Below are 27966 nucleotides of genomic sequence, written 5' to 3'. Positions count from 1 at the left end.
TAAATCATTTTCTGTCGTTTGCTTTTTGTTCTTTTTATGCTACACATTAAAAGTGTTGTTTGGTGCTTATATAAGTTAAAGTATTTAATCCGTTCTTGTGTTTATGTTTAAGATACATTTTAGTTACATTTATTGAATTATTCGTTGCATATAAATACTGAAATACGTAGGCAGGGCCACCGCTCCTCTAATAACATACAAAAGAACATTAAATAAAATCTCTTAAAGGGTTCCATAAATAGCAAAACAAACGGAATGCATGGGCAATCTTTGATAAAACTATCACACACAAAGAATGGGTTTGTTGTCAAGAATTTCTACGATTAATTGTGTAATATATGTCATAGAATTTAATAATAATAATTATAGTAATATTTTGTGTACGTTTACTTATGGTATTTAAGAGACATTAGAATCTATGGAGTAAGTATATATCGTGTGGTATTTATTGTTTATGCGATTAATACTAAACTGTGTTCCACTTTCTCTCTGTGTGTGTGTGTGTGTGTGTGTGTGGGGGCAAGATCTAAGATTTAAATGTGGGAAATACTCTGGCAATACTTGAGCTCTTCTTCCTTGAAGTCCTTCCTCAGGCGCTGTTTGTGGCCCTCTCCAGCTGTGACATGACATCCCTGGGCCGCGTCTCGTGTGGCATCTGCTCCACCTCTATGTACTCCTCCTCCTCCGCAGCGGGCTCTGGCTGATCGCCAGCCGAGTGCGCCGTATCCGAGTCGTAGAGCTCCTGCTTGACGGTCGTGGGACTTCGCACGGGACTCGGACTCGGACTGGGCGAGGCGCTGCGTCGCAGCGGAGGCTCTGGCTTGGCCAACGCTGGACGATGCACCGCCGGACGCAGCTCGTGTGCCCGCTGGTGGTGCTCCAGCTCGGCGCGGAAGTAGAACTTCTCGGGGCAAATGCTGCAGTCGTAGGGCCGCGAGTGGGCGCCGTGCTCCGCCATGTGGCCGAGGAGGCCGCCGGGTGCCGTAAACACAGCCGAGCAGATGTAGCAGTTGTAGCCGCGCTGCTCGGTGCCCGCAAAGGTGTGCTCCACGAGGTGCTCCTGCAGCTTCTGGGCGTGTGGCAGGATCATCTTGCACAGGTTGCAGCGGTTCTCCAGGTAGGGCGCCGCCGGTGGAGGAGCCTGAAGCACGGGCGCCTCGCTGCCCTTGCTCCGCTTGCCGTTGAGGTTGTGCTTGCGGCAGCACTTCTCGCAGAGCTTCGCCGGAGTGGTGGGACCCTCCACTGCACCAGGCAGGGGCTCCAGGCAGAGGGCGCAGACTGGCTCCTGCAGGCTGCCGCCGCTGGACGCGGACTTTGTGTGGAACTTGGCATGGAGACTCAGCTCGAACTCCGAGTGCAGGGTCTGGCGACAGCAGATGCAGGCCAGCGGCAGTGAGGCCCCGTCGCTGCCATGTTCGCTGAGGTGGGCCCGGAAGGCGGCGACATCCTCCAGCGGATGGCTGCAGTGGGCGCACTTGCCCGACTGCCCCACCTTCGAGTGCTGCAGCTTGTGCTCCGCGAGGATGGCCGGCGAGGGGAAGATCTCGTCGCAGATGAGGCACTTGTGCTTGCCCGTCGAGTTGTGGCAGCTCTTCATGTGCTGCTCCAGCTCGGCCCGCGACTTGAAGTTGCCCGCACAGTAGGCGCAGCGCAGACTGACGCCGGTCTTGAGGTTGTGGGCCAGCTTCCGGTGCGAGTGGAGTTCCGCCTCGCTGCGCAGATCCTGCCGCTCGCACATGCCGCAGCTGAAGGTGGCAGCTGGAGTGGCTTGCGGCGCAGGCGCTTGTGTTGCTGGTGGAGGAGCAGCAGCTCCAGGTCCTCCTCCTGCTGATTCGTTGGCGTTGCTGTTCACCGGCGACGTGGACTTGGCGGCGTACATCTCCATCAGATAGCGCTGGCTGAGGCCGTACATCAGGGCGGGATGTGGCGAGGTTTGTGCCTTCGTGTCCACCTGCAGCGGGCTGTAGAACTTGGACCCAGTGGGTGCACTGCCTCCGGCTGTCGATCCTCCCCCGAACAATCCCTTGAAGGCCACGTTGTAGTCGATGATGCTGCTGTTGTTGTTGGTGGCAGCTGCGGCTGCGGCAGCTGCTGCGAGCGGTGGCAGCAGCGCGTTCACATAGAGGCTGCCCATGTTCGGTGAGCTCTGGGATTGGGACTGGGCCTGCTCCTTGTCCTTGGCTCCCCCATGCTGGCTCTGCATGTGCCTGTCCAGCAGAAACTCCACGTGGAAGGTCTCCGGGCAGGAGGGGCAGCGGAACTGTCGCGCATGCGCCGCCAAATGGAAGTGCATCTCCAGCTCGGAGGAGCAAACGGCACGGCAGAACATGCACTGCAACGGATTGGATGCTGGATGATGCTGGTGTGGGTGCTGCTGCTGCTGCTGCTGGTGATGATGATGGCCGCCGCCCAGCTGGTGGCGCGTCTTGACATGCACATGGAAGTCCCCGTCGGAGCGGAAGACCTCCATGCAGGCGCTGCAGCGCAGCAGCTTCGTTTCCTGGCTGTGGGCACAGGCCAGATGGAGCTGCATGGCCATGCGCGTGTCGCACACCTCCGAGCAGAGGGCGCACTTCAGCAGCGTGAGGACATGCTCGGCGATGAGGTGCTGCTGCAGCTCCTCCGCCTTGCCGAAGCTCTTGCCACAGCTGGAGCCGCAGTTGAACTCGGCGCTGGCGATGAGGAAGTGCCCCACGACGTGCCGCTCGAAGTCCGACTGCTCCGGCAGACTCAGCCCGCAGTGGGGACAGACCAGCTGCATGCCCTCGGCTATGTGACTCTTCAGATGATTGCGGAAACTCTCAAAGTCGGGCAGGCCCGCGTTGCACTGGTTGCAGAAGAAGATGCCAGGAGGTGCCTGCGGAGGAGGATGGGGCGCAGGATTGTTGGCTGGTGTCTGCGGTCTGCGCTTGTTGCTGCTCAGATCCGTGGGCAGGTCCTCCTCCGAGGCTCGGTTCTCTCGCTCCGGGCTGCCCAGATCCGGCTTGATCTTGGGCAAATCCAGCGCCAGTCTCGGGCTGAAGGTGCCCGCGGTGGCCAGGCGATTGAAGTGCTCGTAGTAGGAGTTGGGGCTGCTCAGACGATCCAAGTGGGTGGCGCGCATGTGCTGGAAGAGGCCGGCAATGTTGCCGAACTTCATGGTGCAATATTCGCAGCTCAGCTGGAAGGTGTCTGCCTCCTGCACGGGATTGCCCTTTGCCGATGGCTGTCGCTCCTGCTGGGACTGCTGCTGCTGCTGCTGCTGCTGCTCGTGGACACCCTGGAGATGTGCATTCAGCTGCTCGAGGCTGCTGAACTCTGTCACCTTGGGGCAGTAGCTGCAGCGCAGCAGCGGCGTGGGTGTGGGCACATGGCTGCTGCGCGATCTCTTGGGAAAGTCCAGCCGACTGGGACTGCTGTCGGTGGCCAGAGCCAGCGCGTAGCGCCGCTTGTGCAGGCTCCCGTTGCTGGACACGGACGCTGAGGCGGAGCCCGTGGACCTGGGACTATAGTTGAGGGCATTGGGATTGCCGCCGGCTGCCAGTATGGCGGCATTCTTCTTGTGCTTCTGCATGTGCGAGGTGAGTGCCGCAGCCGTGTTGTAGCCTCTGTTGCACATGCTGCACTGGAAGGGTTTCTGTATGTCGTGCGTCTTCATGTGGATCTTCAGGTGATCGCTAATCAACAGGCAAAAGGAAATATGTGGCCATAAAGTTGGGGTTGGGCTATGGTTATGGCGGGGCCTCACAACTTACCTCCTGGAGAAGGCTGCCTCGCAGTGTGGACACTTGTAGTTCCGCTCGTTGGTGTGCAGCTTCTTGTGGCGATCCCGGGATCGCTTGTGCTTGAACAGCTTGGCGCAGTACTCGCACTTGAAGGGCAAGTGCTCGGCATGGCTCTGCGAAAAGATTCAGTTGGGAAACCCGATTAGTTTTGGTGCCAACTAGGAACAAGTGCAAGTCTTGGCTACCCCAGACACTGGCCCAGACGTTGGAGCTGATTTGAAATTCTTAGAAGACAATCCCTGCCTGTCGTCAACTGTCCCCGGCTGTCTACCACAGTTGTCCCCTCGCTTGAATTTATAGATGCGTCAATCTGCATATGAATCTGCCTCGGACTTGGACTCTGCTCGTTCTGCTTCTGAGAGGGAGAGAGAGCGACTGCCGTAGGTGTTTTGTTTCCCTGTGCGACTTGTGGCTTGTGGACAAAAATTCATCTAAATGCGCGACGCCACGTTGTGCGGGGTGGTACAGGGGGGGCGGGAGGAGGTCTTACACCCGCAACCGGTTTACTTTTGGGGTTCTTTGGCGGCTGCCAAAGCAGCGCTTGGCGGTGGAGCGCTTTGAACTGGCAGCAACAACAAAAAATGAGCCCATTTGTATGCAGCCCCCCAGTTTGGGATTGCACAAACACAGATACACAGATACACAGATACACAGATACAGTTTAGCCGAGTTAGTGGCATCCAAAGAGAGCGAGCGGCAGCCTTATTCTCGTGTTGGTTATCGTTTTTTAAACTGTCGCTCGCATCATCAACCCCATACACCTCCCTTCGCCAGAGAACGTGCGAGAATGGCCCGAAGACCGAATTCTGAACCCCAATTCTGCCCCAAAACCCATGTCCAGGCGCTAGGATCAAAGTGAGCAGCGCTACATGTTAGACCCTGCCCGCTGACGACGATAAAGATCTGCCTAAACAGCAGTTGCAATTGGGCTAACCAGTTGCTGATGTCATGGGCGGTGTCCGCCAAGAGCCACTCGAGGAGAGAGGTGAGTCAGGGCGGCGTGTGGGTGAGCCACAAAGCCACACCGCAAGCATCGGTCTTAGATGTTAAGCCAAAAGATTAACCCAAAGGAATGTTAGATGGATGGCACGGAATGGTTCTAAGTGAAACCTTTAAGTGTACGAAGCACTAACCCTCTTTAATGGCTTGCTCCACTTTCAATTGAAATTCAATTTCAATTAGCAAATCCCGAAATGTTGCAACAAAGTTCAAGCTTGTCGGGGCGTCGACTGTCACCTAAGTGTCAATCAGCCAACCGCAACCCGAACAAGCGGCAAGTGCTAAGCGCCTTATGGCCTCAATGCGATGGCAAGACCGTAATTAAGCAACATCCCCCAAGGCCACCCAAGGCAGACAGGAAGGGTGGAAGGCTAGAAGGAACCCTTTTTCGTGGGCTAGAGACACTCACCTGCACGTGATGCTTCAGGTAGCCGAGACGGGGAAATGTCTTATCACAGAACTGGCACTGATAGGAGCCGTCGCCGCGACTCTTAATGCCTTCGCCTGTCAACTTATCAAACTTTGCGGCTGCACCACCGCCACCGCCAGTTCCTGCTCCGGCTCCAGCGCCTGCTCCTCCGGCGGCTGCCAGCTTGGCCTCCTTATTGATTTTGCGCAGCTTGTTGGCAATCTTCAGGGCCTGCTGGTGATGGTAGTGATGATGGTGATGATGGAAGTGCGGCTGTCGCTTCGCAGGCTTGGCAGGCTCCTCCGCTCCGGGCACGCCGTTGGACTTGCCATCAGTCGGAAGGTGGAGATCCTCCTGTAAAGCATTCGCTGAGGCAGCCGCCAGATGATGGGCATTGGGTGTCATCGTACCATCGGAGATGCTCGGCGAGTAGCTGGACGAGGTGTGGGTACTGTACATGTCTGGAAAGGGAAATGAAAGACAGAGAGATCTCAATTAGAAGTTGTGTGGGCGACTGCATCCTGATTAGCGGCACTGTGGGATCGGCACACAGCGACGGACAGGAAATCAACGTCGGCTATCAAATGCTGGACACGGAATTAATTCAATTAGCAGCTCATCGGTTGGTGTCGGTGTCGGTGTCGGTGTCAGTGTCGGTCAGTCCCACCCCACACAACTGGGGGATCATCTCTCCCAGTGCCTCCCCTCTGGCTCTCTGTAAGTGAGTCTCATGCAAACTAATTGCGCTTTGTTCTTGTCGTTGTTTTAATTACAGGCTACACCATCCACTTAATTCACTGCCTGCCCCATGAGGGTCTCCCGGTCTCATCATCTACGCGCCACCACGCGCCAAGTGCTGCCTGTCGTCTTCAAAAACTGTTAATTGAACCCAATTGCAAGTGATCTCTGGCCGGGAACTATTCATACATGTGTAGAACGTATCTATGGGTCGGTCAGGGACTGCATTTGTTTTCCCTCGCATCGCTTGAACTCTGAACCAACTCTGATCCAAACTTTAATTGGGAAACATCAAACTGCTGCACGGGATTCATTTCTCCAGATCTTCTCCTTATTTGGGGCTAAAGAAAGTTGTAAGAGATTTTGAGCCCATTCACTTGATTCATTTCATTTCTTTTGATTGAAGTGCTGTTTGTGTTTTGTCTGAGTTCATGGAAAGTGAAATGTCAAAGAGGTTGAGCGCAGATTGGTCCAAAGATGGGAAAAGATTTGTCTATGATTTGTGTGTCCCTAATAATCAATTATCATTATTTTTGCATGCAATCAAAGTGACAAAACCCCGTCGGCATATGACAGGTAGCTTCGAATAATTTAACTAATTGTTTGGGTACTTTTTGGCACAGATAAATTTATGATTATCTATTCCCTGGAGGTTGTACCTAAGACTTCAGTTTACGAATCCAAATATCAACTAATCCATTAGTATAATCTCATTATTTTCTGCAGTATTCAATCGTGGAAAGATCACAGCAAGAGCCTAACAATGGAATTCCCCTGCACATGGCCTTTAGCTTCCCCTCTTCACCTTCAAAAAGCTCCGTAAATTTACCGTTATTTGTGATCTCCTTGGTGGCCTGAATCTTCTCAATTAGATTCTCCAAGCGCGAGCTGGGGCCGCGATAAAGCATTTTGAGGGCCATCATATCATGGCATAATCTCGTTAAATGTTCCAAATCAATTTTCAACTCAATTTCACTAACAATTTTGCACTAACAATTCACAGGAGGGCACTATTGGGTACACTCTTTGGCATTAAATGTTAATGACTTTTCCGCTGGCACCAAAGGATCGCAGCGCACTGTTTGTTGTTGTTGAGGGACTCGCTTGTTGTTGCTTTTGTGGTTATATTTTGCTGTGTTTGTTTGTCGCGCCGACGCACCACGAAGGACGTCCAATTGCCGCGAGCACCAAAATTGTACTAAAATCAGAGCCGCGACAGAGCCGGGGCCCCAGGTCTGGTTTGGTTTTTTTCTGGTCTCTGGGCCACCGAGCGACCGACCAAAAGGCCGAAGCGAGAGCAGCGGGCGTCGTTGTCGTTGTCGTTGTCGTCGTCGCCGACCAAAACGCCTATAAAATGCGATAACTAGGCGAACTGGTTCTCGTGCGTCTCTGTGTGTGTGCCTTTTGGGATTCTCACACACATTCGTTCGAGGCAAAACAAGGCGTCGGTCGGCGTCGCTGTCGTCACGACAAATGAGAAGCAACAGAGAAAGCAATTTAAATGGCGCCCCCACCCCACCCCCATACACAAGCACACAGACACTGTTGGCAGAGGAGAGGAGTGCAACGGCAGTGAGAGTGTGAGAGAGAGCAAGCTGAAGAGCGCTTCACATAAGCACCACACACTGCGAACAGAGCGAGACGAAGCGTGCGACACAGAGCCAGAGCGAGAGCGAGAGCGGGCATTGGTGTTGGTGCCGTTATATACTCGAGCAGCAAGCACGTGGAGGGAGGGACTGCCAAAAGGCGGAGCATGGTGTTGTGGCTCGAGTTCTGGGGCTCCTAATGGGAACGGAAAAGGAGAGGTGGGGGTTGAGGAGGCGTTGATACCTTTTTATAAATAATTTATTTGCACACAAAAAAAGGTAATTTAACTAAAATGTCAGCTGATGAGGCGACACTTGTCCAGTTTACTTTGCTTCTTAAGCGCTTTTCTTTGTTGTATTTATTCAATTTGAGGATAAAACTCTTGGAGGATTGGACACTGACAGGAAAGGTTAAAGTTAATAGAAGAAAAGTGATATTTTCATTGCAAAGAATGCAGAAATTGATGTCCGAATTGACAATCACGAATAATGATAATCAAAGCAGACAGAAGAGGTTTTAAAATCTACCAAAGAACTAAGCTCAAGAAAACCATTTTGGTTACTAAAAACGAGGTCAACAATTGTTGTTAAATATTAAAAGTACTTTTATTGTCATAGTAAATTAGCTTCACATTTTGTCTACTTCTCAAGAATGCGAATCTCTCGCTGCGCTAAAATGTAAAATTCTCAATAGAAAGGGCACCTCCATCGCTTCCACACACCCTCCATATGTTTGGGTTCAATTTGAGGCAATAATTTCGGGGCACAGCTTAGCTCTTTCAACCTATTTTCGTGTAAATGTCAATTGACATTATTCTGTTGGCAATTCGTGCCGAAAAACATGACCACAATCGAAACAAGAGTACAAGAAACGTTTGGGCAAAAAAAGTTTTGAATGACGCCAAATGTCACGAAGGAAATCAGCAGCAACAAAATAAAAAGAAAGCAAAATGGTGAAAAACACGTTTAAGCCATTAGCGCGGCCCCGTCAATGTGGCAAACGGAAATGTTGCAAAAATAAATCCGTACACACGCAGATTCTGACAGCAGAGGAAAGGACAGGACAGGAGAGCACAACAGAGGGCAGAACAGAACAGAACAGAACAGAACAGAAGAGTCCTGGCCCAGGAAGAGAGCTGCAGCCAACGCATCACTAAAAGCCAAATTAATTATGCATGCAACGGCAGCCTGTGATATTCGGGGCAGGGGCGGTCAGGCAGGCAGCCCGAAACAAAGTGCCAGTCCAAAAAAAAAAGTATGAGGTTTTGGATGGTGTTTCGAACTGTCAACGGCAGAGAGTAATGTCCAAAAACCCTCTCCACCGGCATTCCCCGTAAAACTATAAAGACAATTAAAAAATCACTTTTCACTAGTTTAGCCTCCAGTCAACTTTTCCCTGGCCCCACTCCTCCTGTTGTATGTAGTTTTATTTCGGTTTTTTAGCTCCGCTTGTGGTGCTGCTCTCCCATTGGTCTGCACTTTGGCCAACCAATGCGCATGCCTCGCGCGAGTGTATATAGAAAGTGAGACAGAGAGAGAGAGAGAGCGAGATAGATGGCTATCGACGAAGCTGTCAATTCGTGTTGTGCTCGGTTTGGGTTTGCCGCTTTATTTCTTAATTGTTTCGCGCTGTGGTTTTTGTTGCTTGTGCCTCAAAGTTTGTCGTTTTAGTCTTTGGTTTGAGTTGGAAACTGACAAGGGAGGGGATTGAACATAGTTTGCAGTTGGTTTACGGACTTGTTTAGCTTTAGGTTGCAAGTTAAATAAACATTTAATCAAAGCAAAGAATATTTTGATTTAGTTTTTAAACTTTAATTGGAGATTTTTAATGGATTTCCAGTGTAGAAACATGAGCCCCACTTTCCAATCCATAACACGGAAAATTCCATGTCAAACGTGAAAGTTCAATTACAAATACATTCAATTAGTCGAAAGACAGCTTAACCTTTGACCTCTGTCTGTGCGTACTTTGGCCCACATCGAAATGGAAGTCCCAACTCAAAAAAGAACCCACAAATATCATGAATTTATTATTATCATCCAACAACAGTCCCAAAGATCGTTTGGCAATTAAAGTTCATCTTCGGCTGCTGCATAATTAATGCGCGAGAAAAGTTTTGCCGCCCGATAAACAATTTTCGTAATTGCAACAAGAAGTAACAGCAAAAGAGACTTTCGAAAACAGAAAACAGATTTGAAATTTGAAATGTTAATTGTCCTTAGATGTCCTTCTCCTTGTTTTCCCTGTCCCAATTTGTTGTTTTTTCTGTGTGGCAGAGTGTGGTGGGAGGGGCAGGACACGTTGAATCCCACTGAAAAATCAACTTTCGGCTTAAAATGGTAAAAAGGTCTCTCTGCCCCTGCCAAACCCCCCTTGCCGGTGTTAATTACAATTGAGTGACAGTTTTCCGACAGGCCACGACAAGTGCCGCAAAATGCTGAGCGGCTGGGAGGGTGTACGGGGTGGCTGGGTGGTTGCCAGGCTCGGAAAGGGTGTCCGCCCAGGTAAATTGTGTGTCGCCCAGCCTGGGTCCGATGGTCCGCTGGTCCTTGATCCTTCTCCGTTTGGTTCCGTGCATTTTTAATGCGCGGCTAATGCAAAGTCAGGCAAAACTTTTCACTGAGATTTGCAGTTGGTCAACAGATTGTGCGGCAGCAAAGGACCACAGCAGCTCGCCTCATGTGTCACTCCTGCTTGAAGTGTGCTGACAGCCAAAGGGTTTCCGGCAACGCTGGCGCCCTCATGCATAATAGATAAATTATAAAAATATATACGAATATGCACTACATGGGAGCTGCTAATGTGGAGGGGTAGGAGTAGGGCCGACCTGTCATTGTGCTGCCAGCCAAAGTGTCCTTTTGTTTCAGCGCATTTTAAATGAGCCACTTCCAGGGCCAAAGTCACTCAAATTGTCACTTTGATGTCCTGACAGCTGTCCAGCCTTAGAGCCCAGAGCAAAGACCCTCAGACCCTCAGACCATCAGACCCTCAGTGCCGCAGTCCATAAGCCGCGTCCGAGTTCCATGTGTCTCCATAGATTTCCATCACCCGTGCAAACTGCACAATTAATCACACGGTTGAGGACTCATTTAATTAGTGGCCCTAACCCCAACCAGTTGCCGGGAAAAAAAACGGTTTACTCTTGCCACAAATCCTTTTTTTTTTTTTGGAATTTTTCTAATTGAAGCCTTGACAGGATTTGTGGTTTGACTTAGGCGGAGGCTGGACCCCAAATGATTGTTTTATTAGTAAGAGGAAACCTTTGCAGATTTTATTCAATATATTTTCTGCACTTGAAACCATAATGGAATCACAGCTTGCTCTTCTTAGACTCTCTCTCTCTCTCTTCGGTGGGCCCTGCCACAATTTTCAGCTTATCGAGCACTCGGAACCCAACGGCGCACCACTCCACAGAGATTAGGGACAACTCTTAGACATATTTACCAAACAAATAATTATCCCAATAATCTGATTTGGTCCCGTGATGTACGTATTGTCAAGTCATGCCCCCATTCAATGGCTCATAATGATGATCCTTTTTGAATTGCATCACAGACAGAGCACTTTCCGACGATCTCTGTGTGTGTTTTCTCTCAATGAAAAATGAAGAGAAGTCAATGGAGTGCCAGGGATTTGTCTCAATCGTGATCGAGGCGCTGACACAAATCAATCAACGCAGACACAGACACAGGCCAACAGGTAGAGGCCCGAACTGCTGCAGACTGACTCTGACTCTGGCTCTGGCTCTGACTCTGACTCTCTGTTGGGATCTTGATCGACTGTCAGGGCTAATGATGGGCCTGGCGACGTGTCGGGTGCGTCCTGCGGTGGCTGACTCCACGACTCCTCCCTGACCCTCTAAACAGGCATTTGAAAAGGGTTTTCGAATCGATTTCCGTGTGCCAGTGCCTGTGCCCTGATTGACGCTCTGCCTGACCGACCATAATTGACTTTCGCACCTGTTCCCGTCTCGCTGTCGACTCTGGCAAGCCACTCAACCGCAGAGGCTAGGAGTGAGGTTTATTTGTGGGGGATTTTGGGGCCACTGCGGCACGTGCTGCAATGTTTTGTGGCTTAGCCTGGGAGCCAGAACAATGCCCCCAGTCGGACAGCTGCCGCGGCTAAACGGTACTTGAGCAGCGAGCATACGCGTGCCACAAACGGAAGGGGCTCGGACCATCAGCAAATTGAAATGCATTGCAGGGGCACAAACGGAGGCAGCGAGAAACCCTGCAACCAGATTAACATGTCCGATTGCCACATCCGAGAGCTTTTGTGCTGGAGCCGCTGAATGCGATTCCCATTCCGGTTACGGAAGACGGAAACTAGAACTTCAGCGGCGATTCAAGTGCTCCGATAACGGGTCATCCGTGTGTTGTATGGGGCAAGGGGTTCACTTCACTCGGAATTGGGTTTACGACATTCTATTTTACTCTCTGCTGCCGCTGCCTGGCTTTTTGTCTCGCCCCTTGATGATGGCGATAATAAACATAAAATTATTTTATAGCTGCAGAAGTTTCAGCGCTGCTTTTGGCATTTAACTAATAAGACACGGGGCCAGCTGTATGTCATAATCAATGAATAATGAATGAAATATCTCAAAGGAGCGAAGCAGCTGGCGGGGGAATGGAACGTGGCAAAAGCTAAGGAAATCGCCTAATTTTGGACATGGAAACTACAAGTAAAATGCCACAAAATTGAAGCAAATTCAAGCGTTAATCTATGGAATATCCATTTCTGTAGGAAGACATCATTAGCCCGACTAAAACCCACTGTAAAAATCCAATTTCAAGCCCCAAGCCAGTGCAAGATTTACTGGCAAATGTATCTCTACCTGTGGCCCATAACAATTTGTCTAGATTAAATCCTTTAAGATCACATAACGAACCCCAAGGCACGTTGCACGCGAGTGTGTGTGTGTGTGTGTGAAACATTTCAGCGCGTATTTCATTTAAATTACACCAAATGTATCTTCAAAAGTGGAAGCGAAATGCGTGCCAGAAAATATTCTGAAAGCTCGAGCTGTAAGGGTTCCCCTGGGAGTTTGGCGCGCGGAATTGCGCCTTGGAGTCGCATCAGGACGAGGAGCAGAGCCCAGAACTATGCACATGGGAGACACCAAGGAAACAAAATGGGTATGGGACACACACACCCAAACACACACACACACACACACACACACATTGCGTTGCTTTTATTTTTGCATCGTAAAACGGAAATGAAAACGTCTTTCGCGGAAAGTTTTCTTTGCAGGCATCACCCCTCCGAGGCGGGAATCGGTGCGCTCGACACCTCGCGGGAGGAGCTGAGGGGGTGGCTGGTTGGGTCCGAAAACTTGGCGAAAGGCGAGCGAGCGAACGCACATAAATCATTGCCAGCCAAGGTGGCAGCAGCAGCAACTTGGGCGTGTCATAACTTTTGAGCCGCGGAGCAGAATGCTGCACAGCCCTGTGCCCAGTTGGCCAGAGTTCCTCTTGGGACTACAAACAATGAGGATGGAGCAACCGATGAGAGTGGCGAAAGTTGAGAAAAAATTGCCAGGAGCATCGGCCAATGTGCCTATGGGATGGGAATACTTGGCCACTGCAGCTGACAGAACGCCAACGAAGGAGTAGAAGTGCAGTCCAGCCAAGGACCAACTTTTTTCCTGTGCATTTTCCGCTTGTTTTGCCTTGGTGTCAAGGTGGGGGCTACGCACCTGAGATTGCGATTACTTTTTGTGTTCGAGCGAGCAACGGACAGTCACAGAGGCAGCCATAGAGCCAGCACCAAGTTGGGTTTAAAGTTTTTAAAAAACCTTTGATATTCCAGCTGTCAATGAATATGGCAACAGCTCTTGATGGGCATCCACTACGCGCTGCTTCGATTGATATTAGAAGTGGCTTCCCAAAGGTATCAACAACTTTCTAATGTGCTTAAAAGGAAGCTTAGTTGTGTGGTGTGTGGATTTCGCGTGGCTCTTGATTGCAATTAAAAACCATTAGATTAGTGCTTAGGATAGCCAGTTGACCCAATTACGCGTCGCTGTCCGGTGGCTGTGGTCTCTGGGCTGGCGGCAATGTCAAACGTTGTCCAGAAACAAAGTTCTCTACGTGATGATCAGTGGCCCTTTGGGCAGCCCCACAAGAGGCTCGACAAGCTTCTTCTGCTGTGCTGGTTCATTAACCGACTGGCGGCGATGTCATCTCAGCAGAGTCGAACTGAACCAGTTTTCCCCAAAACAGATTTCTATCTCCGTGTGGCAGTGCGGTGCGTAAAGCAATTTGCGTTGATACTGACAATGACAATGATGATGACTTCTTGGGAAAGCAACGGTTCGAGTGCTGTGAGAATTTTTGGCACTTTAAGCAATACCCAAAACTGGAACTACTCCAGCCACAGTCCCGAAAGATCCGAAACTTTAGTCACAGCCACACAGAACCCTTTTTGGCATGGGGCATGGGGCATGGGGCATGGGGCTGAGCAATTATTTATGGTCTCGAGACAAAGGCGTAGAGTGGCAGAGGGGCGGGCGGACCAACTTCGTGTTTGTCTTGTAAGACAAATGTGTAATTAATTGCCATTGCCATTGCCATTGCCATTGCCATTGCCATTTGCCTTGGATCAAAAGGAAACTGTAAAACTATTTGCATACAACGGACAACGGACGGACGGACGGACGGACGGAACATGGTAAATTGTCTTGGCTGTCACTTTGTGCAGCAAGCGAGACCCGTAAACCCGTACACACGTGCAATTAATAAATCAGAGAGGACAGGCTAAGCCGACCCATCCTGATGTGACCCTTGCCAGCGGAAGTCTCCGCACAAACAAAGGAAGTGACTTACTTGGGGCCCAAAGAGTTGTCCAACTTGAGACTCCATTTCTTTTTTGGCAGGCAGGACTGCAACTAATTGCATTTCATGGCATACATTTAGGCGCTGCATTCACAACGCCACAGCCCACAAAATGTTGCAAATTTGTAGACAAACATCCGTAGAAAGATTTCCTTGGGGCTGCTAACAGCAGGGGTGGGAAGGGGCTGACTCTAAGTCAACCACAAGTGCCTCAAGTCAATTTGTAGTCCGTGAAAGAAGCCAGAAGGAAGGATGTGCCGGTGTGCAAGTGTTGAGTGCTGCACGGAGAGAAATTGGGCAGGCACCGAACTACACACAAAGCCATCTGGCATTCACTTCGGTCCAACTATTTCCCTCACTGTGGACAGACGAAAGGAAAACACAGACAAGGCAGCGGCAGGAAAAGTCTGCCAGTCTGATTCAGACTCGGAGTGAAGTGAGTGTGGGTGTGAGTGTGAGTGTGAGTGTGGGCATGAATGAGTGAATGAATGAATGAATGAACGAAGCGGGCGGCAAATGGGCAGCCCAAGCTCAGGGCAGGATGCGGCTGCTGCTCATGGCAAGGACGTTGTTGGATAAAACAAAGAGCACAAGAAGGAAGTCGTGAAAAAATGGCAGCAGAGGAGGAGGAGCAGCAGCCTGCCGACACCACAAAACGAAACAAATAACACAGAAAAAGCATTCGAAATGGCACTAGAGAGAAATGTGGCTAAAAGGAGGGAGAGAGAGAGAGAGAGAGAGATGGATAGGGTAAAGCAGCATGAGGCAGAGGGAGAGAGAGAGTGAGAGTGAGAGCAGGTCATGTCGTGGCCGTAGCTCATGTTGCCTGCCTCTTCCTCTCTAGACTCCGCTCTCAGTCTTTTCGACAGCTCGTAAATGGCAACGAGGATATGTGAAAGTGATGTGGCAAGAGCCAGGGGAAGTGCTAGGGTAAGTGCTAGGGGTGGTAGACTCCGACTTGGCTTGCTCCTCTCTGTGTCTGTCTCTGCCTCTGTCTCTGTCTCTGTGTGTGTCTATGGGCTGCCCCGCTCCGGCTTGGTGTTGATTGCTGTTTGGGGTTTTTAAAACGTAGTTAGGCTACCCGACAGCCCCCGAACCACAGCAGAGCCACAGCACATGGAAACGACACCCGCGGCACAGGTGGAGAGCACCCTGGAGTGTCGTGGCCAGCTGCCCGGATAACACCCTGTACGGCAATTTCAATGGTTATGGCTAGAGCAGGAGCTGGGGCTGCTGCTGGGGCACAACACGCATGCTGTGGAGCAGGATGTTTGGCATGGGGGGAGGCCAGTGTATGGGGAACACATGTGACAAACCGCTTACCTGAGTAAAAGCTGTCCAGACTTTGCAGCTCTTCATCATCGTAGTCCTCTTCGCCGCTGAGACTCAGCAGGTCGTCATCCAAGTCCATGTCTTCTGGCTCCTCCTCCTCCTCCTCCTCCTCGTCCACCTCCGCCACCGCATGCTCAGCGTTCGCCTCCGTCTCCGTCTCCGTCTCCTCCGGCTCGTCCTCGTGCTGCTCCGTGTTGTGGGTTCGGGCTGGAATGGAAAGACACACACAGCTCGTCTTAGCCAAAGATTGCAAGGAAAATGCAGCAGGGACCAAGACCTGACCTCGACTGGGGGCACGTTCCTGCCTGTGGATGCCTGCCTGTGGATGCCTGCCCTGGCAGCAGCAGGAACTGTAGCTGGGGCAGGGGCAGGTTGCCCTACTCGATCCCCAAGTGCAAGGAATTTTGATTATGCTAAGCCCCAGGGTGCCATAATTCCATACCCAAGCAAGTAAGCCCCCAAGCTAACCCAACGCGCTCTACCCCCCTGCCTTCAGCTGCTGCTTCACCCACTGCCTTCACCCACTGCCTTCACCCTCCCCTCACTCACAGACACTTAAGAGCAGCGAAGAGCATGGAAGAGCAGCCGCTGGCACGGCGCATGTCCAGCTGAAAGAGCGCCGAGGGCAGTTAAGAGCGCCACTTGTTTTGGTCTCTCACTGCCAGTGGCGGAGGAACAGCTGATGGCAGCACGTGCTGTGGCTCGTTGCCTGGAGAGGGCTGGGACCACAGAAGTTACTCATACGCAGCGTTGGACCTGCCTCTTGGGGTAAGAGGAAACCAAGAGGCCAACGAGACATTGCAGATCTTACAGAGCCCTTGTTTTCCCACTCTCTATTATCACATTCCACCTCCGCATTCCGTAGCGATCTGAGGCCAAACACGTTTCACATGAACTCATCCAGTCATCGGCCAACGACCATCAACCATCAACCTTCGACCACTGCGCTTTCACTGCTCAGCTCAGCTCTTGCCACTTTTAGCCACTTTCGCGCTTTTGGCTTTTACTTGCTTCTAATGACAAAATGTAATATCGCGGCTGCTCTTCAACCCAAGCACCAAAAAAGCAGCCACAGTGGAGCCCAGCCTCCGCAACGGATAGTGCAACATTCTGTGCGCTTGTGGCAGTGCGAGAATTTCCTTGACGCTGAGTTGATGTGTGTGTGGCATGTGGCATGTGTGGATCTGCTTTTATGCCACTTTGCATGCCAGCACATAAAGGCAGAGGGCCAGAGAATGCCAGCGAAGCTGCAGCAGGTGGGTGGGGCAGGGGCAGGGGCAGGGGCAGGGGCAGGAGTTGCAGCATAGCTACTGCCTGGACCGCCACACGTCCAATAATCCTTGTCCTGCAGCTGGGGAATACTTCATCAGCGGAAACAAAATTTTACGAATTTCTCCGTGTCTCTCTCTCTCTCTGTCTCTGTGTGTGGGTGAGTGTATGTGTGTGTGTGTGTGTTGCACGTGCTGGCAGCTCCATCTAGCGGTTGGACCCTGGACCCAGGACAAGTTTTTAACATGCCAAAAACGCATCTCGCGGCCCCCCATTGATGGCTCCTGTCCTCCTGCTGGCTGCGAGATGGCAGTGACTTTGACACGACTCTGCCACTCTCTCTCTCTCTTGCTCTCTGATGATGCTTGATGATTATTCAACATACGCTCTATGGGGAGTCATATGCCTGCGCTCGTTCCTTCCTTTGCCACTCACATGAAAGTCCTGGCTCCTGGCTGCTGGCTGCTGGCTGCTGACTCCTGGCTCTCGCCGTCATACGACGACGCAAAATTGGCTTTCGTCGAATTGTTGCTTTGAGTTTTGCAAATTTTTCGACACACAATCCCTCAATGGGGCACACAGCACACAGCACACAGCGGAGGGTGGCGGATGGGTGATAGTTGGATTTGGATCTGCAGCTGCAGCTGCAGCTGCATCTGCATTCATCATCATCATCAGACATCGACGGGGCTGCCTGGCTGCCTGGCTAATTTTATGACTCTCTCGCATCTTTCGCGATTCCATGCTGGATGTTAATGAAGCATCTGCCATCTGTCCCTCCCCCCTATGTGTGTGCAGCCATAAATCGAACGAAATTTGCATAAAAGCGAAACTAGCTCCATCTTTTGGGCATTTTTACGAGTTTCAGGGGGGAGGGAGCTTGCTACTGATTATTGTGTGGTGTGTGGTGTGTGCTGTGGGTGGGTGGCCATGCCACACCCACTTACCACATATGCACAGTGGGAACAAACTGCACTGTGGAGACTGCCGCTGCAGCCGTGCAGGCCGTTCCTGCACTCGACCAGATTTCCCAAAGCGATGCCTACAATACAACAACAACAACAGCAGCGGACCAGGTCCAGCTGGGACGTAGAGTCAGGGGCGTAGTCATGGCAAGAGTGGGGAGGGGGTTTGCATTATCTTTTGCATACTGCCAGCAAGTAGCTGCCGCTATTGAAACCCTTTTTTTGGTTTACTCCACCACTGCTCGGAACAACAACAACAACAACAACTCCACTCCCCCCACCCGCCTTGGCAGACAAACAATAAAGAAGAAGAAGAAAGCAAAGTGCGCGGGGAACTCTGGGTCCAACTCGGACTGCGCCAGGCCCTCCCCTGGGAACAGACTGAAGCGGGCGCTCTGCTCTGCTCCACTGCGAGGTGGGACCACCTACCGTGTGGTGGCTCTTAATTCGATTCGTTGGCTCCACCTACCCCCCCTTTGCCAGCATATCCTCTCCGTACTGCTCTGCTGCCTTGGCTTTCTCGACAACGTCGTCGTCGCCCGTTCCTTGGGGAATTGTTGCGCAAATGCTTTTTGTGTGTTTCTGTTTGAAAATTATTGCAAAAAAAACAAAAAAAACAAAAAAAAAAGGAAAATAAAAGGAGGATACAGAGGCGAAATAATAAAGGCAACAGTCGACGTGCATGTAATCGAACAGGAGCCGAGGGGGTGGCGGTGGCGGTGGCGGCAGCGGGAGGAGGAGTGTACCTACGGGAAAGTGGGACTCGATATGTCTCTGATGCAATTATGAAGTGATAAATGAATTATGTATGCAGGGGGAATTGAAGGCATTTCTCATGGTCACCAGCAGCAGCAGCAGCAGGCTGCTCGGTTGCAGTTTGCATATTTATCGATCTGCTTTTGGTAATCGATAAATTATTGGACTTGGAGTAAGGGAAGCAGCAGATTGGCACTCCCGTAGCATTCAGCATGGAGCTTCCTTCAAGTATCAGATACAATTCCGAGTCCAAACGAAGTTTTGTCATACAATTTAACGCCCACTGCCAGCTACTGCTGAGGTGTTTCGTGGGGCTTTCGTTTGCTGTGCACCAGATCATTTTATGGCCATCTTTCTGCTCATATAACTCTCTGAGTGTGTGGGTGGCAGTGGCTGCGTGGGGGGGCAGTGGCAGAGTCAAAGCGACAGCAGACGATAACTCACTTTTGTTTCATTTTTCAATACACAGTGGAATAATAATGGCAAAATGAGCAACTTCGCTATGCAACAAGATGTCTCTCACTCCCTCTCTCTCTCTTTCTGTCTCTCGCTATGTTCGGTCTCCTCTCGGTCTCAAGATGCTCCCCAAAGAACATACCAATAAACACGCTACCAAAAGTTGAGACACACACACACAAAGCACACACACGTGAGGGTGAGACAGAGACGGGAGCACCTTCACTCCTTGAGGGAGTAGGAGCCACAACCCAGCCGCCCTCCCTTTGTTGTCTACTTCGTCTCGGCTGCTTATATGGCAATGTATAATTTTTATTCGCACCAAGGTTGCTCCCCAAGGACATGTCGTCTCCGTCGTCGTCGTCGCCAGGGCTACCCCTGTCCCAGCCGCTCTTCTCGTAGCTCTTCTTCCTTCCCTCTCCTCTTGTGCAGCAGCGGCCTGGCCTTCCTTTGCCGAAAATTGCAACATAAAACTTTACACAAATATAATCTATAAGCAGCAGCAGCAGCAGCAGAACTCATATTAATGTCGTGCGAGTAAGGGAGATGCCAGCATTTAGTGGGTGTAAAAAGGAGTGGGGACACACACACACACGTGAGGGTGTGTATGTGACATTTTGGCGGGCGCTCAGCGGCACAGTGGTCACACAGTGAGGAAAAAAAGGTTTCAATAAGGTAGAAAATTATAAATAAAATTGTGGGTAGTTTTTCAATATTAAATTTCATTTAATTTCTGCTTAAAATTCTCTCCACTCAATGCCTCAAACTGTTCCACTGTGCGGGGAGCACCCGTCAACTAGGGCCATGTTGCTGCCACAGCCACTGCCTGCCACCGCTGATGCTGCTGCTGCTGCTGATGCGCACAAAAGGGCCAATTCATTCTCGCCGGGTTTCTAATTTCTGCCAGAAACAGCAACAACAACAAAAACAACGCCAAGTAGAAAGACAATTTTCGGATCCCCAAACTTATCACAGCCTCTCGATTTCCCTTTAGAACATTATACAACACACCAGAGAGTCCGCCAGCACGAGGCCAGCACCGAGGAGCACGACACACAGAGTGAGTGAAAGAGAGAGAGAGAGAGAGAGAGACAGCAGCAGCAGCAGCAGTCCCAACAGCAGCAGCGGCAGCAGCACAACGACAGTAAACGGACGCAGTGCAGCGGCGTGTACTTGTCATATATTATGCGAGTGCGAGCGACAGAGATGGTGCGAGTGTTGCAGGCGAACGCCCGGCACGGCGGTGATAAAGTTCGGTCCTCGGTAGTGCCGTTAGTCGGGTGTGCGCAGTGAGGTTAGCAGCGACGCCCGGCCAGCGGCAGAAGCTTGGGCCCCTCGCAGGTAGCCGGCAACAATAATCCAAGGCACCCAGACCATGCCAGTGGGCGGGGGAGAAGAGCAGGGGAGAGAACGGGAGCTGGACGAACGGTTCTAGCTGGCAATGATGATGATGATGTTCTCTATGCCAAGGAGGCTGGAGACCAGAGACGTGGACGTTGCCGTCGCCTGGACTCGCGGGAATTACGACAGCAGAGCCCATTTCGACCCAGAACAGAGGCCATGCCCAGAGCAGCACAGAAAAAGAGCAACAAATAATGAACAGGCAGACAGACAGACACATGGGCTGTTACATATACGTACGTGTACAGACAAATGTATATGCTAGTGTGTATGTACTTGTTCCATTTAAAACATGTAGCTTGTTTTATTATTGTCGGGGCGCATGGCGGAGGCCGTAACGAGCAGCGCTTTGGTCATTGGAATCGATGGCTTTACACCCAAGTGCCATAATCCAATGACGCGCAGGAATACCAAATACATGGCCCCCACACACAACACACACACACATGGCCCCCCAACTCGGACATGAAAGTGTGCGTGTATGGGGCCGCATGGAGACATCAAAGTTTATGTGACCAGGCAGCGGCACCAATGGGAATACGATGCCAGACATACAGGGTATGTTCTCTCTGCTCCCAAAATAAGTTTTTGGCAGTTTAAAGCGGCGCTCAGTAAATGTTTCCCAGGCAATATTTGCCACGAAAGTCTTCTCTAAGATAATGGAACACCCATAGCAAAAGCTTCGATTCATATGGCACCCTGTATGCCGTGTGATGCATTAACCTTATCCAGTTTACAGCAGCATTCCACACTTTTAAACCGTCACTAGTTGGACACAAAAGCTGGTGGCTGGGAGCGGGAGCGGGAGCGGTTGCTCTCACGTGTCCAGGACCGTACCATGCGGATGCGAATGTGTCCTAGCTGGGTCAACCAACAGCAGCAACAACAACAGTATCAGAAGGAGGAGCAGCAAAAACCTTACATTTGCTATTTATGAGACTGTCGAGAGTTATTAGCCGGACATGTGAAAGACCCAGGGGGAATGGCCCAAGACGGCCAAGACGACGAAGGACTTGTGGCCAGGCTGGAGTAGGTTGCTGTTTGCTGCTCGGTTGGCCCGGGTTGGCTTTTGGGTTGGTTTATATATAGATATATCTTTCGGCTGGAGGCAATAAAATATGCAAATTGAAGTCAAACTTACCAGAGGACTTGCAGTGCCCGTTGGCATTGGCAGCTGCACCGGATGCACCAGCAGCCACAGCAGCAGGACCTTCCTTATCCCGTGGGTGTTGTAGTTCTTCTGCTTCTTCTTTTGGCACAGCCGAGGCCCTGCCTGGATCCTCATCAGCTGTTGTCCAGTGGCTTTGTGGCTGTGATTCATTGGGCTTGAGTGGCCTCTCCTCAGTAAGCAGCTCTCCCTCAGCATCCTCCTCCTCATCGGAGTCCACATCCCCATCCCCATCCCCATCCCCATCCTCGTCGGCACTGAGCAGCTCCTCCTTCGGCTCCAGCAGGTCATCCACATTGGGCTTTTGCTCCTGCTCCTCCTCCTTTTCGCCAACTGCAAAGCAAACCAAAAATAAATAGGTACAAATATGAATTAAAGCTATTTAATTGATAACATTTCGAACACTCGCACAAATTGCTCCGCTATCGTGGCAGACAGCAGACCGTACCCATAGATATGGGCTTCGGGTGCTACCTCTACTCATGCAGATTATGCCGAAGCACTCCCTGGACGACCATCGTGCCAAAAATTCTATTTACACGTTCTGTGTTTTATTGTTGGGGCCGGCCACCCCTGCCCCTGCCCCTGCCCACTGCTTTCGGGCCTTGGCAATAGCTCAAAACTCAAACTCCTCTCATGGCTAACGGGCAAAGCCGCCACCTGATCGATGGCCTCTCTCGCTCCCTCTCCCTCTCTCTCTCTCTCTTTCTCCGCCCAGGGCCTTGCGGGTGTCGTTTCATACCAAAAAAAAACGGAGATAAAACACAGAGCTGTGTCTCTTTCTCAAAAGTAATTGCAACAAGGGTGCATGCAGCAACAACAACAAAAGGAAGAGTGACAAAAGTTGCTCCGACAAATGGAAATGTGTAACATGTGTAATTGTGCAATTAAATTTAATTTTTCATACATTTCTCCAACTGCCAATGCTGCGGATGTGAGTGCGAGAGAAAGACGAATAATTGCGGTTGCTGAGAGACGGCAGCTGGACTGGGGTTGGGCCAGCCACAGGTGCGAAAATCATTTACATGTTGGGTTGATACATTCTGAGAGTGCAGTTGGTAAGGAGTAGGAAATATGTTTTAAATAAAAGCAACAAAGTAAGGATGATCAGGAATGATTGTTAATTAGAAAATCAACTTCAAAGAGATCTTGGAAATTCCTCAAACGTAATTTCCTCAACCCCATTCCACGCGTAAGTGTAAATGATTTTGTGCTGGCAGCTTCGGCTACAGCCTGGCGCTGGAGTTGGTGCAAAAAGGGAGAGAGAGAGAGGGAGAGTGAGTGAGTGTCGGGTTGGGGTAGAGGATGGCGCGTGTCCATTTCGTATTGGTGACCGCGAGGAAGGTAAGGACTTAAAATATATTGCCAAAAGGACAAGCCGGAATCACACCGCAAGGAATCGCCATGGAAATGAACATTATGCAAGGGTATTGGTGTGAGAATGTGGCATGTAGCATGTAGCATGGAGCATGGCCTGCTGCTGCTGGTCACCATAATGGAAGAGCAAACGAAGGGATGGGATATAAAGGGTAACGGATGCGAGAGACAAGAACATTTGGTTATTATTTCCATATAAAGGAGCCGAGTGTTGGAGCCACTTGAAAGTGGTAGCTGCTACTGCTGCTGCTGCTCCTACCGCTGGTATTGGGTGCTGGCTGCTGAGCAAAGGATTGTAGCGGCGGGGATGTGGGGCCAACTGTGTGCCGTTTGCGGCGGAAGTGCCGCGTATTTTAAAATAAATTTGGGGGGTGTGTGGAGTGGGGGCATGGGGCAGCTCGCATGGGGAGCAGAGTGAGAACCAGTTATGGTCGTTAAAATTGTCGAAGCACCGCAACAACAACGACGACGACGGTGACGGCGATGCCGTCAGCTTCTTTTTGTGCAAGCCAAAAAGGATATACATCCGCTGAGTGTATGTGTGTGTGTGTGTACTCCTGCGAGTGTTCATGTGTGTGTGTTTGTAAGCGCCCATATGTATGCAAGCGATTTTCATTTTTGTTTAAAGCCCCCCAGAGTGCATTTCGCACTCGGTCGCTGGGTTGCCATGTCTCTTCTCTCTCTTTTTCTCTCTCTCACTCTGTATGTCCATGTGTGTGTGTGTGTGAGGGCATAACTGCTATGTATATGTGTGTGTCTGTGGAGCACAAGTGCCCGACTGTGTGAGCGTTTCTTACTTGTTTTTCGGCAATGGCATGTTTTTAAGCGTTTTACTCAAACATCCACTCCAGCCAGGCACCCCCGCACCTCCCATGCAGCCACCCACCCGACCAACACCAACGCAAAAGGTGCACACACACATGCTCGTATGTATTTGTAAACGTAATAATAAGCGTCGTCCCCTTTGACCCATCAATCCGTTGCCACTGCCACCAGTGCCGCCTCCCCCTGCCCATTTTCTGTGCCCCAACGCTTGCCACTTTTCCAGCTCCCAAACGGCTACTAAGCGTGTGTAGAGGGCACCGCTGAGCAGCAGGGGAGGTGGGCCAGCAGGCAGCAACGAGTGGGTGGAAGCTTCCTTTGGGGTCGGGGCGGGAGTTTGCCAGAAACAAAGCGCGCTTGCAACTTTTATAATAGCCATGTACGTACGTACGTGTGTGTGTGTGTGTCTGTGTGTGTGGTATTAAAAAAATAATGAAATAACAAACCCGAAGGTGTTGTTAAAAGCGCCAAACAATAAATTTTATCAATAGTTGGAGTACAAGAAATAAATGTCAGACCCGACCACTGCCAGCCAGGAAGAAGGAAAGATGTCTGTGGGTGAGTTCATTATGTGGCAGGGCCAGTGTTGATTAAGCATCTATAATTTCATCAAGTTTTAGTAACTGAAATTGCGGCTGAGAGATCTGAATAACTAAGAAACGCAGGCAACCCCTCTGCCCACACCGCTTTTGCATCCCTTTCAAAATATTTTAAGGCAAAGCCAAACTACTCCTGTACTCATGTGTGGCTGTGTGTGTGTATTTGTGTGTTGGGAACCCTATTAAGGAATCCTCAGAGCTGTCAAAATGCCACCACCATAGAGTTGTGTCCTTGTTGCTGGTGCTGCTTACCCAAAGGTCCCAGGATACCTTAGGAGCCCACACCACACCACACACTAGACACCACGCAGCATACGGCAGCTCCACATACGAGTACCCGCTCATTGCCATTGCCATCGCTCTGAGTAGATTCTATTTACCAAACTAGTTACCGCTAGACGCAGCCAATATCCCACATTATGTACACCAGCAGAAGAGCAGAACAGAAGCCATTGCACATGGCCTATGCCCAGAGCGGATTCCATTCCTGCTGTGACTGCTGCTCCTGCTCCTGCCGCTCCTGTTACTCTTGCTCTTGGTCCTGGCTGCTCCTCCCGCGATGTTGTTCTTGCTGTGTTGCCTGCTATTTTTGGCGCGCTTTCGCCCTGCAATGGCAAATATTTTGCCAATACACAAAGGACCCGCGCTCACGTTGACGATGAGTTGGGATTGGGATTGGGTTGATAGTCTGGCACGGGGTGGTGGTGGACGATGGCGCAAGGAGCTAGAAGGCAACGACAACTTATGGCAGCTGGAATCCTAAGCCTTTTTGCCCAGCCATGGGAATTCCTCTGCCAGAAGCTAACATTTTAAAGCATTCTGCAGCCCCATACACAGTGTCGGTGAATTGTGCTCAACCCTTTGGCTGAAGCCTACACATAAATATAAGAAGAATGCCAGCCAGTCTGTGCGCTTACTTGTTGCGGACACTGTTTAGCAGAGGTGCAAAAATCAAAGCATTTCTTTGCTGCAAAAATGTTTTCTTTGTTTTTGTTTTTTTCAGCAAAATTACCTATAAATATACATATGTATGTATGTATATATATGTGTACACACACACACACGTACGTACATATATATAAATGCAAACTGGCTGGCAACGCCGTCAGCAAATGAAAATCCCCCAGGGAGTTGGCGCATGTTTGTTGTTGTTGCTGCTGTTGCTGCTGTGGATGTGGCCCTGCCTCGCCTCGTCGTTGCCTCGTCGCTTGGTATCCCTTGGGATTGGCCGGAGAGCCCGTTGCCGACTCCCTCGAGAAATACATGGCAATGGGTTTTCTGTGTTTTGTGCTTTTTTCCCGCGCAACAGAGAGAGCGAGTGAGTGAGTGAGCGAGCGAGCGAGCAAGCAGAAAAAGAGCAAAGCCAAAGTTCGCTTTTTTTATACTTTGGGGAAATTCTCATGCGCCAGCAGCAGCATGAGGATATCTCTCGCTCTCGCTCTCACTCTCTCTGTGTTTGTGTGTAAATTTGTGTGTGTGCGTGTGTGTGCTCCAGCTGTCTTTAGGGGCTTTGAGCAGACCAGATCCCACCATACCCCACCCATACCCCTTCCCCATTCACGACATACCGCATGCACATGTTTGCATTGGATTTATTGTCAATTTTATTTGTTATCATTGTTGTTGCTTTGTCTCTCTCTCTCTGCCATGCTCTTGCTGTTCTGCCGCATCTCTGCTGTTATTTACACTGACACAATTTGAAATTGTATTAAAAATTAACGGCACTTTGGTTGCCTCGACTGGGCTTGGGCCTGGGCCTGGTTCGTAGGCAAGAGTCTGGAGGCACGAGTGGAGCAGGAGCCCCGACAACCAGATCACAAAAATGCCCAAAAATGCAAGCTGCGTTTTGGCCAAAGAACTTTTTATGAGCCTCTGCAGTGAAGGGTATGCAGTGGGGTTGCATTGATTTGGTGATTCATTTTGTTACAATAAACAGAACTGAAGAGTTTTAAAATATTAGAACTAGAAAAACACAAATATAAATACATTTTTTATAGTTGAGTAATAAAGAGTATCTATCCTCCAGTCGTTGGGCTCTCCAAATATCCATCCATTTACTTGTTGGTTCACCAGAACACTCAATGTTTCAACCTCATTCTGGGGTTTGTTTGGGTTTTCATGGTCTCTGAGCTACCAGAGCTGAGGCCCCAACCCTAGCACCACACTCTCTTCTCCAAAGCCACCCCTCTGGGGGCACCACTGCCATGACTGTCCATCTCTCTTGCACTCGCTGGCTCTCTATCACTGACAGTTAGGTGTGTGGGTCCCCAGGGATTGGCCAATGCCTGCAAGCTGCAGCATGGTCGGTCGGTCGGGCATGGAGAGAGCTCCGAGCAGGAGCAGGAGTAGGAGCTTCAGTTGGAGCAGCAGCACCGGACGGGACGGAATGGAATGGAATGGGACGTTGGCTCATCGCAGGCGGAGGCCATTTGCATTTGTCACATTTTGTGGTCCCGCGAGCAAAGTTTGGCAGAGTAATGCTGTGTCCTGTGCTGTGTCCACCCCCCACATATCCCCCACACATGTCCACTCTTCCTGTATCCGCCCCTGTCCATGTGTCTCCTAGGGTTATCAAAGCAAATCAATCAGATGCACACACAGGCAGACAAACAGACAAACATACACCACCCACATTGGAGGATACACAAGGATACACGGGACACAGGACATGGAGTCGATGTCAGACCAAGTCACTGGGGAGCAACTGACCAACCAATTGGGTTTGCCCAACTTACGTTTGAGACAGGCGCGCGGCTTGGCCTGTTTGCGTCGGGACATGGCCAGGATGAAGGCCTCTCTGGAGGATTGCACGGGAGCACTATGCAAATCACTGGTCACTGCTCACAATTTCCCTATCCTATATCCTATATCGATATAGAACTCTCTGCTCGGTGTCCGATTTCGTTTCGCGCCAAACACGTGTCTGCTTGCGGTTTGTTTTGGTTTTGATTTCGATTTGGATGGGAATCCTGGCAAGCGCTTTGGATATCCTTGCGCCTTAAGCGTCGGAAACTGACTGAATTGTTGGCCACAACGCCGCCTGGCATAACACCACATCCAGCACAGAAACAGAAGCAGAAGCTCTTAAAACAAAATGGAATTCGCACAGAGCAGACGCAGTGAGAGCGAGTAAACAGAAGAGAAGAGAGCGCGGAACAGGGAGAGGAACCGGGAGAGGTAGACTAGAGCCAACAACAGCCACCCAAGCACACTCCCATTCCATTCCATATCCATCCATCCTGCCATCCAGCCATCCATCCAACTATCAGCGCTAGCCGGCAAAACTGAACCTTTTCCCCAGAGGGTTGCTGCCGCTTCTGCTGCTGCATTTCCATCCCCTAGAGACTGGTGCCAGCGAGTCTGGGGCGCGCACCAATCGTGTGACGTTCCTGGGTGCCACTGCCGCATGGAACCTCATGCTGGCAGGGCACAGTAGGCGACGCCGCCACCACCAGTTCGTATTCGTGTTCTTGTTCCCGTTCGGCTGT

The 27966-nt window shown here is 50.6% G+C and overlaps 1 protein-coding gene across 2 annotated transcripts; it reads right to left on the bottom strand.

Annotated features, from left to right (window-relative positions):
• Window positions 1-532: 532 nt before the first annotated feature.
• On the bottom strand, window positions 533-27452 carry LOC117579582 (zinc finger protein 423 homolog). Of its 2 annotated transcripts, XM_034265522.1 has the most exons (7): window positions 27214-27452; window positions 21650-22013; window positions 16606-16621; window positions 15657-15765; window positions 5173-5633; window positions 3735-3877; window positions 533-3656 (listed from the first exon to the last, which is right to left on the bottom strand). In XM_034265522.1, exons 1-7 carry the CDS (start codon window positions 27254-27256, stop codon window positions 590-592), a joined length of 4203 nt encoding a protein of 1400 aa, XP_034121413.1. In that variant the 5' UTR covers window positions 27257-27452; the 3' UTR covers window positions 533-589. The 2 variants fall into 2 exon arrangements, with proteins under 2 accessions (XP_034121413.1, XP_034121404.1); XM_034265513.1 differs by lacking the exons at window positions 15657-15765; window positions 16606-16621; window positions 21650-22013; window positions 27214-27452 and adding an exon at window positions 6740-7080.
• Between the last annotated feature and the right edge of the window lie 514 nt (window positions 27453-27966).

Source organism: Drosophila guanche, unplaced genomic scaffold, assembly GCF_900245975.1.
Source record: "Drosophila guanche unplaced genomic scaffold, DGUA_6, whole genome shotgun sequence".
NCBI lineage: Eukaryota > Metazoa > Arthropoda > Insecta > Diptera > Drosophilidae > Drosophila > Drosophila guanche.
Note: the sequence above shows the minus strand (reverse complement) of the source record. Positions and strands in the feature narration are given on the sequence as shown.

Coding starts and splice junctions, on each gene's coding strand:
- LOC117579582 (XM_034265522.1), bottom strand. CDS start 27,256: ATGTCCCGACGCAAACAGGCCAAGCCGCGCGCCTGTCTCAAAC. Junction 5,634..15,656: donor TCTGGACAGCTTTTACTCAG/GTAAGCGGTTTG, acceptor TTCCCTTTCCAG/ACATGTACAGTACCCACACC. Junction 3,657..3,734: donor GAGGCAGCCTTCTCCAGGAG/GTAAGTTGTGAG, acceptor CCTGTTGATTAG/CGATCACCTGAAGATCCACA.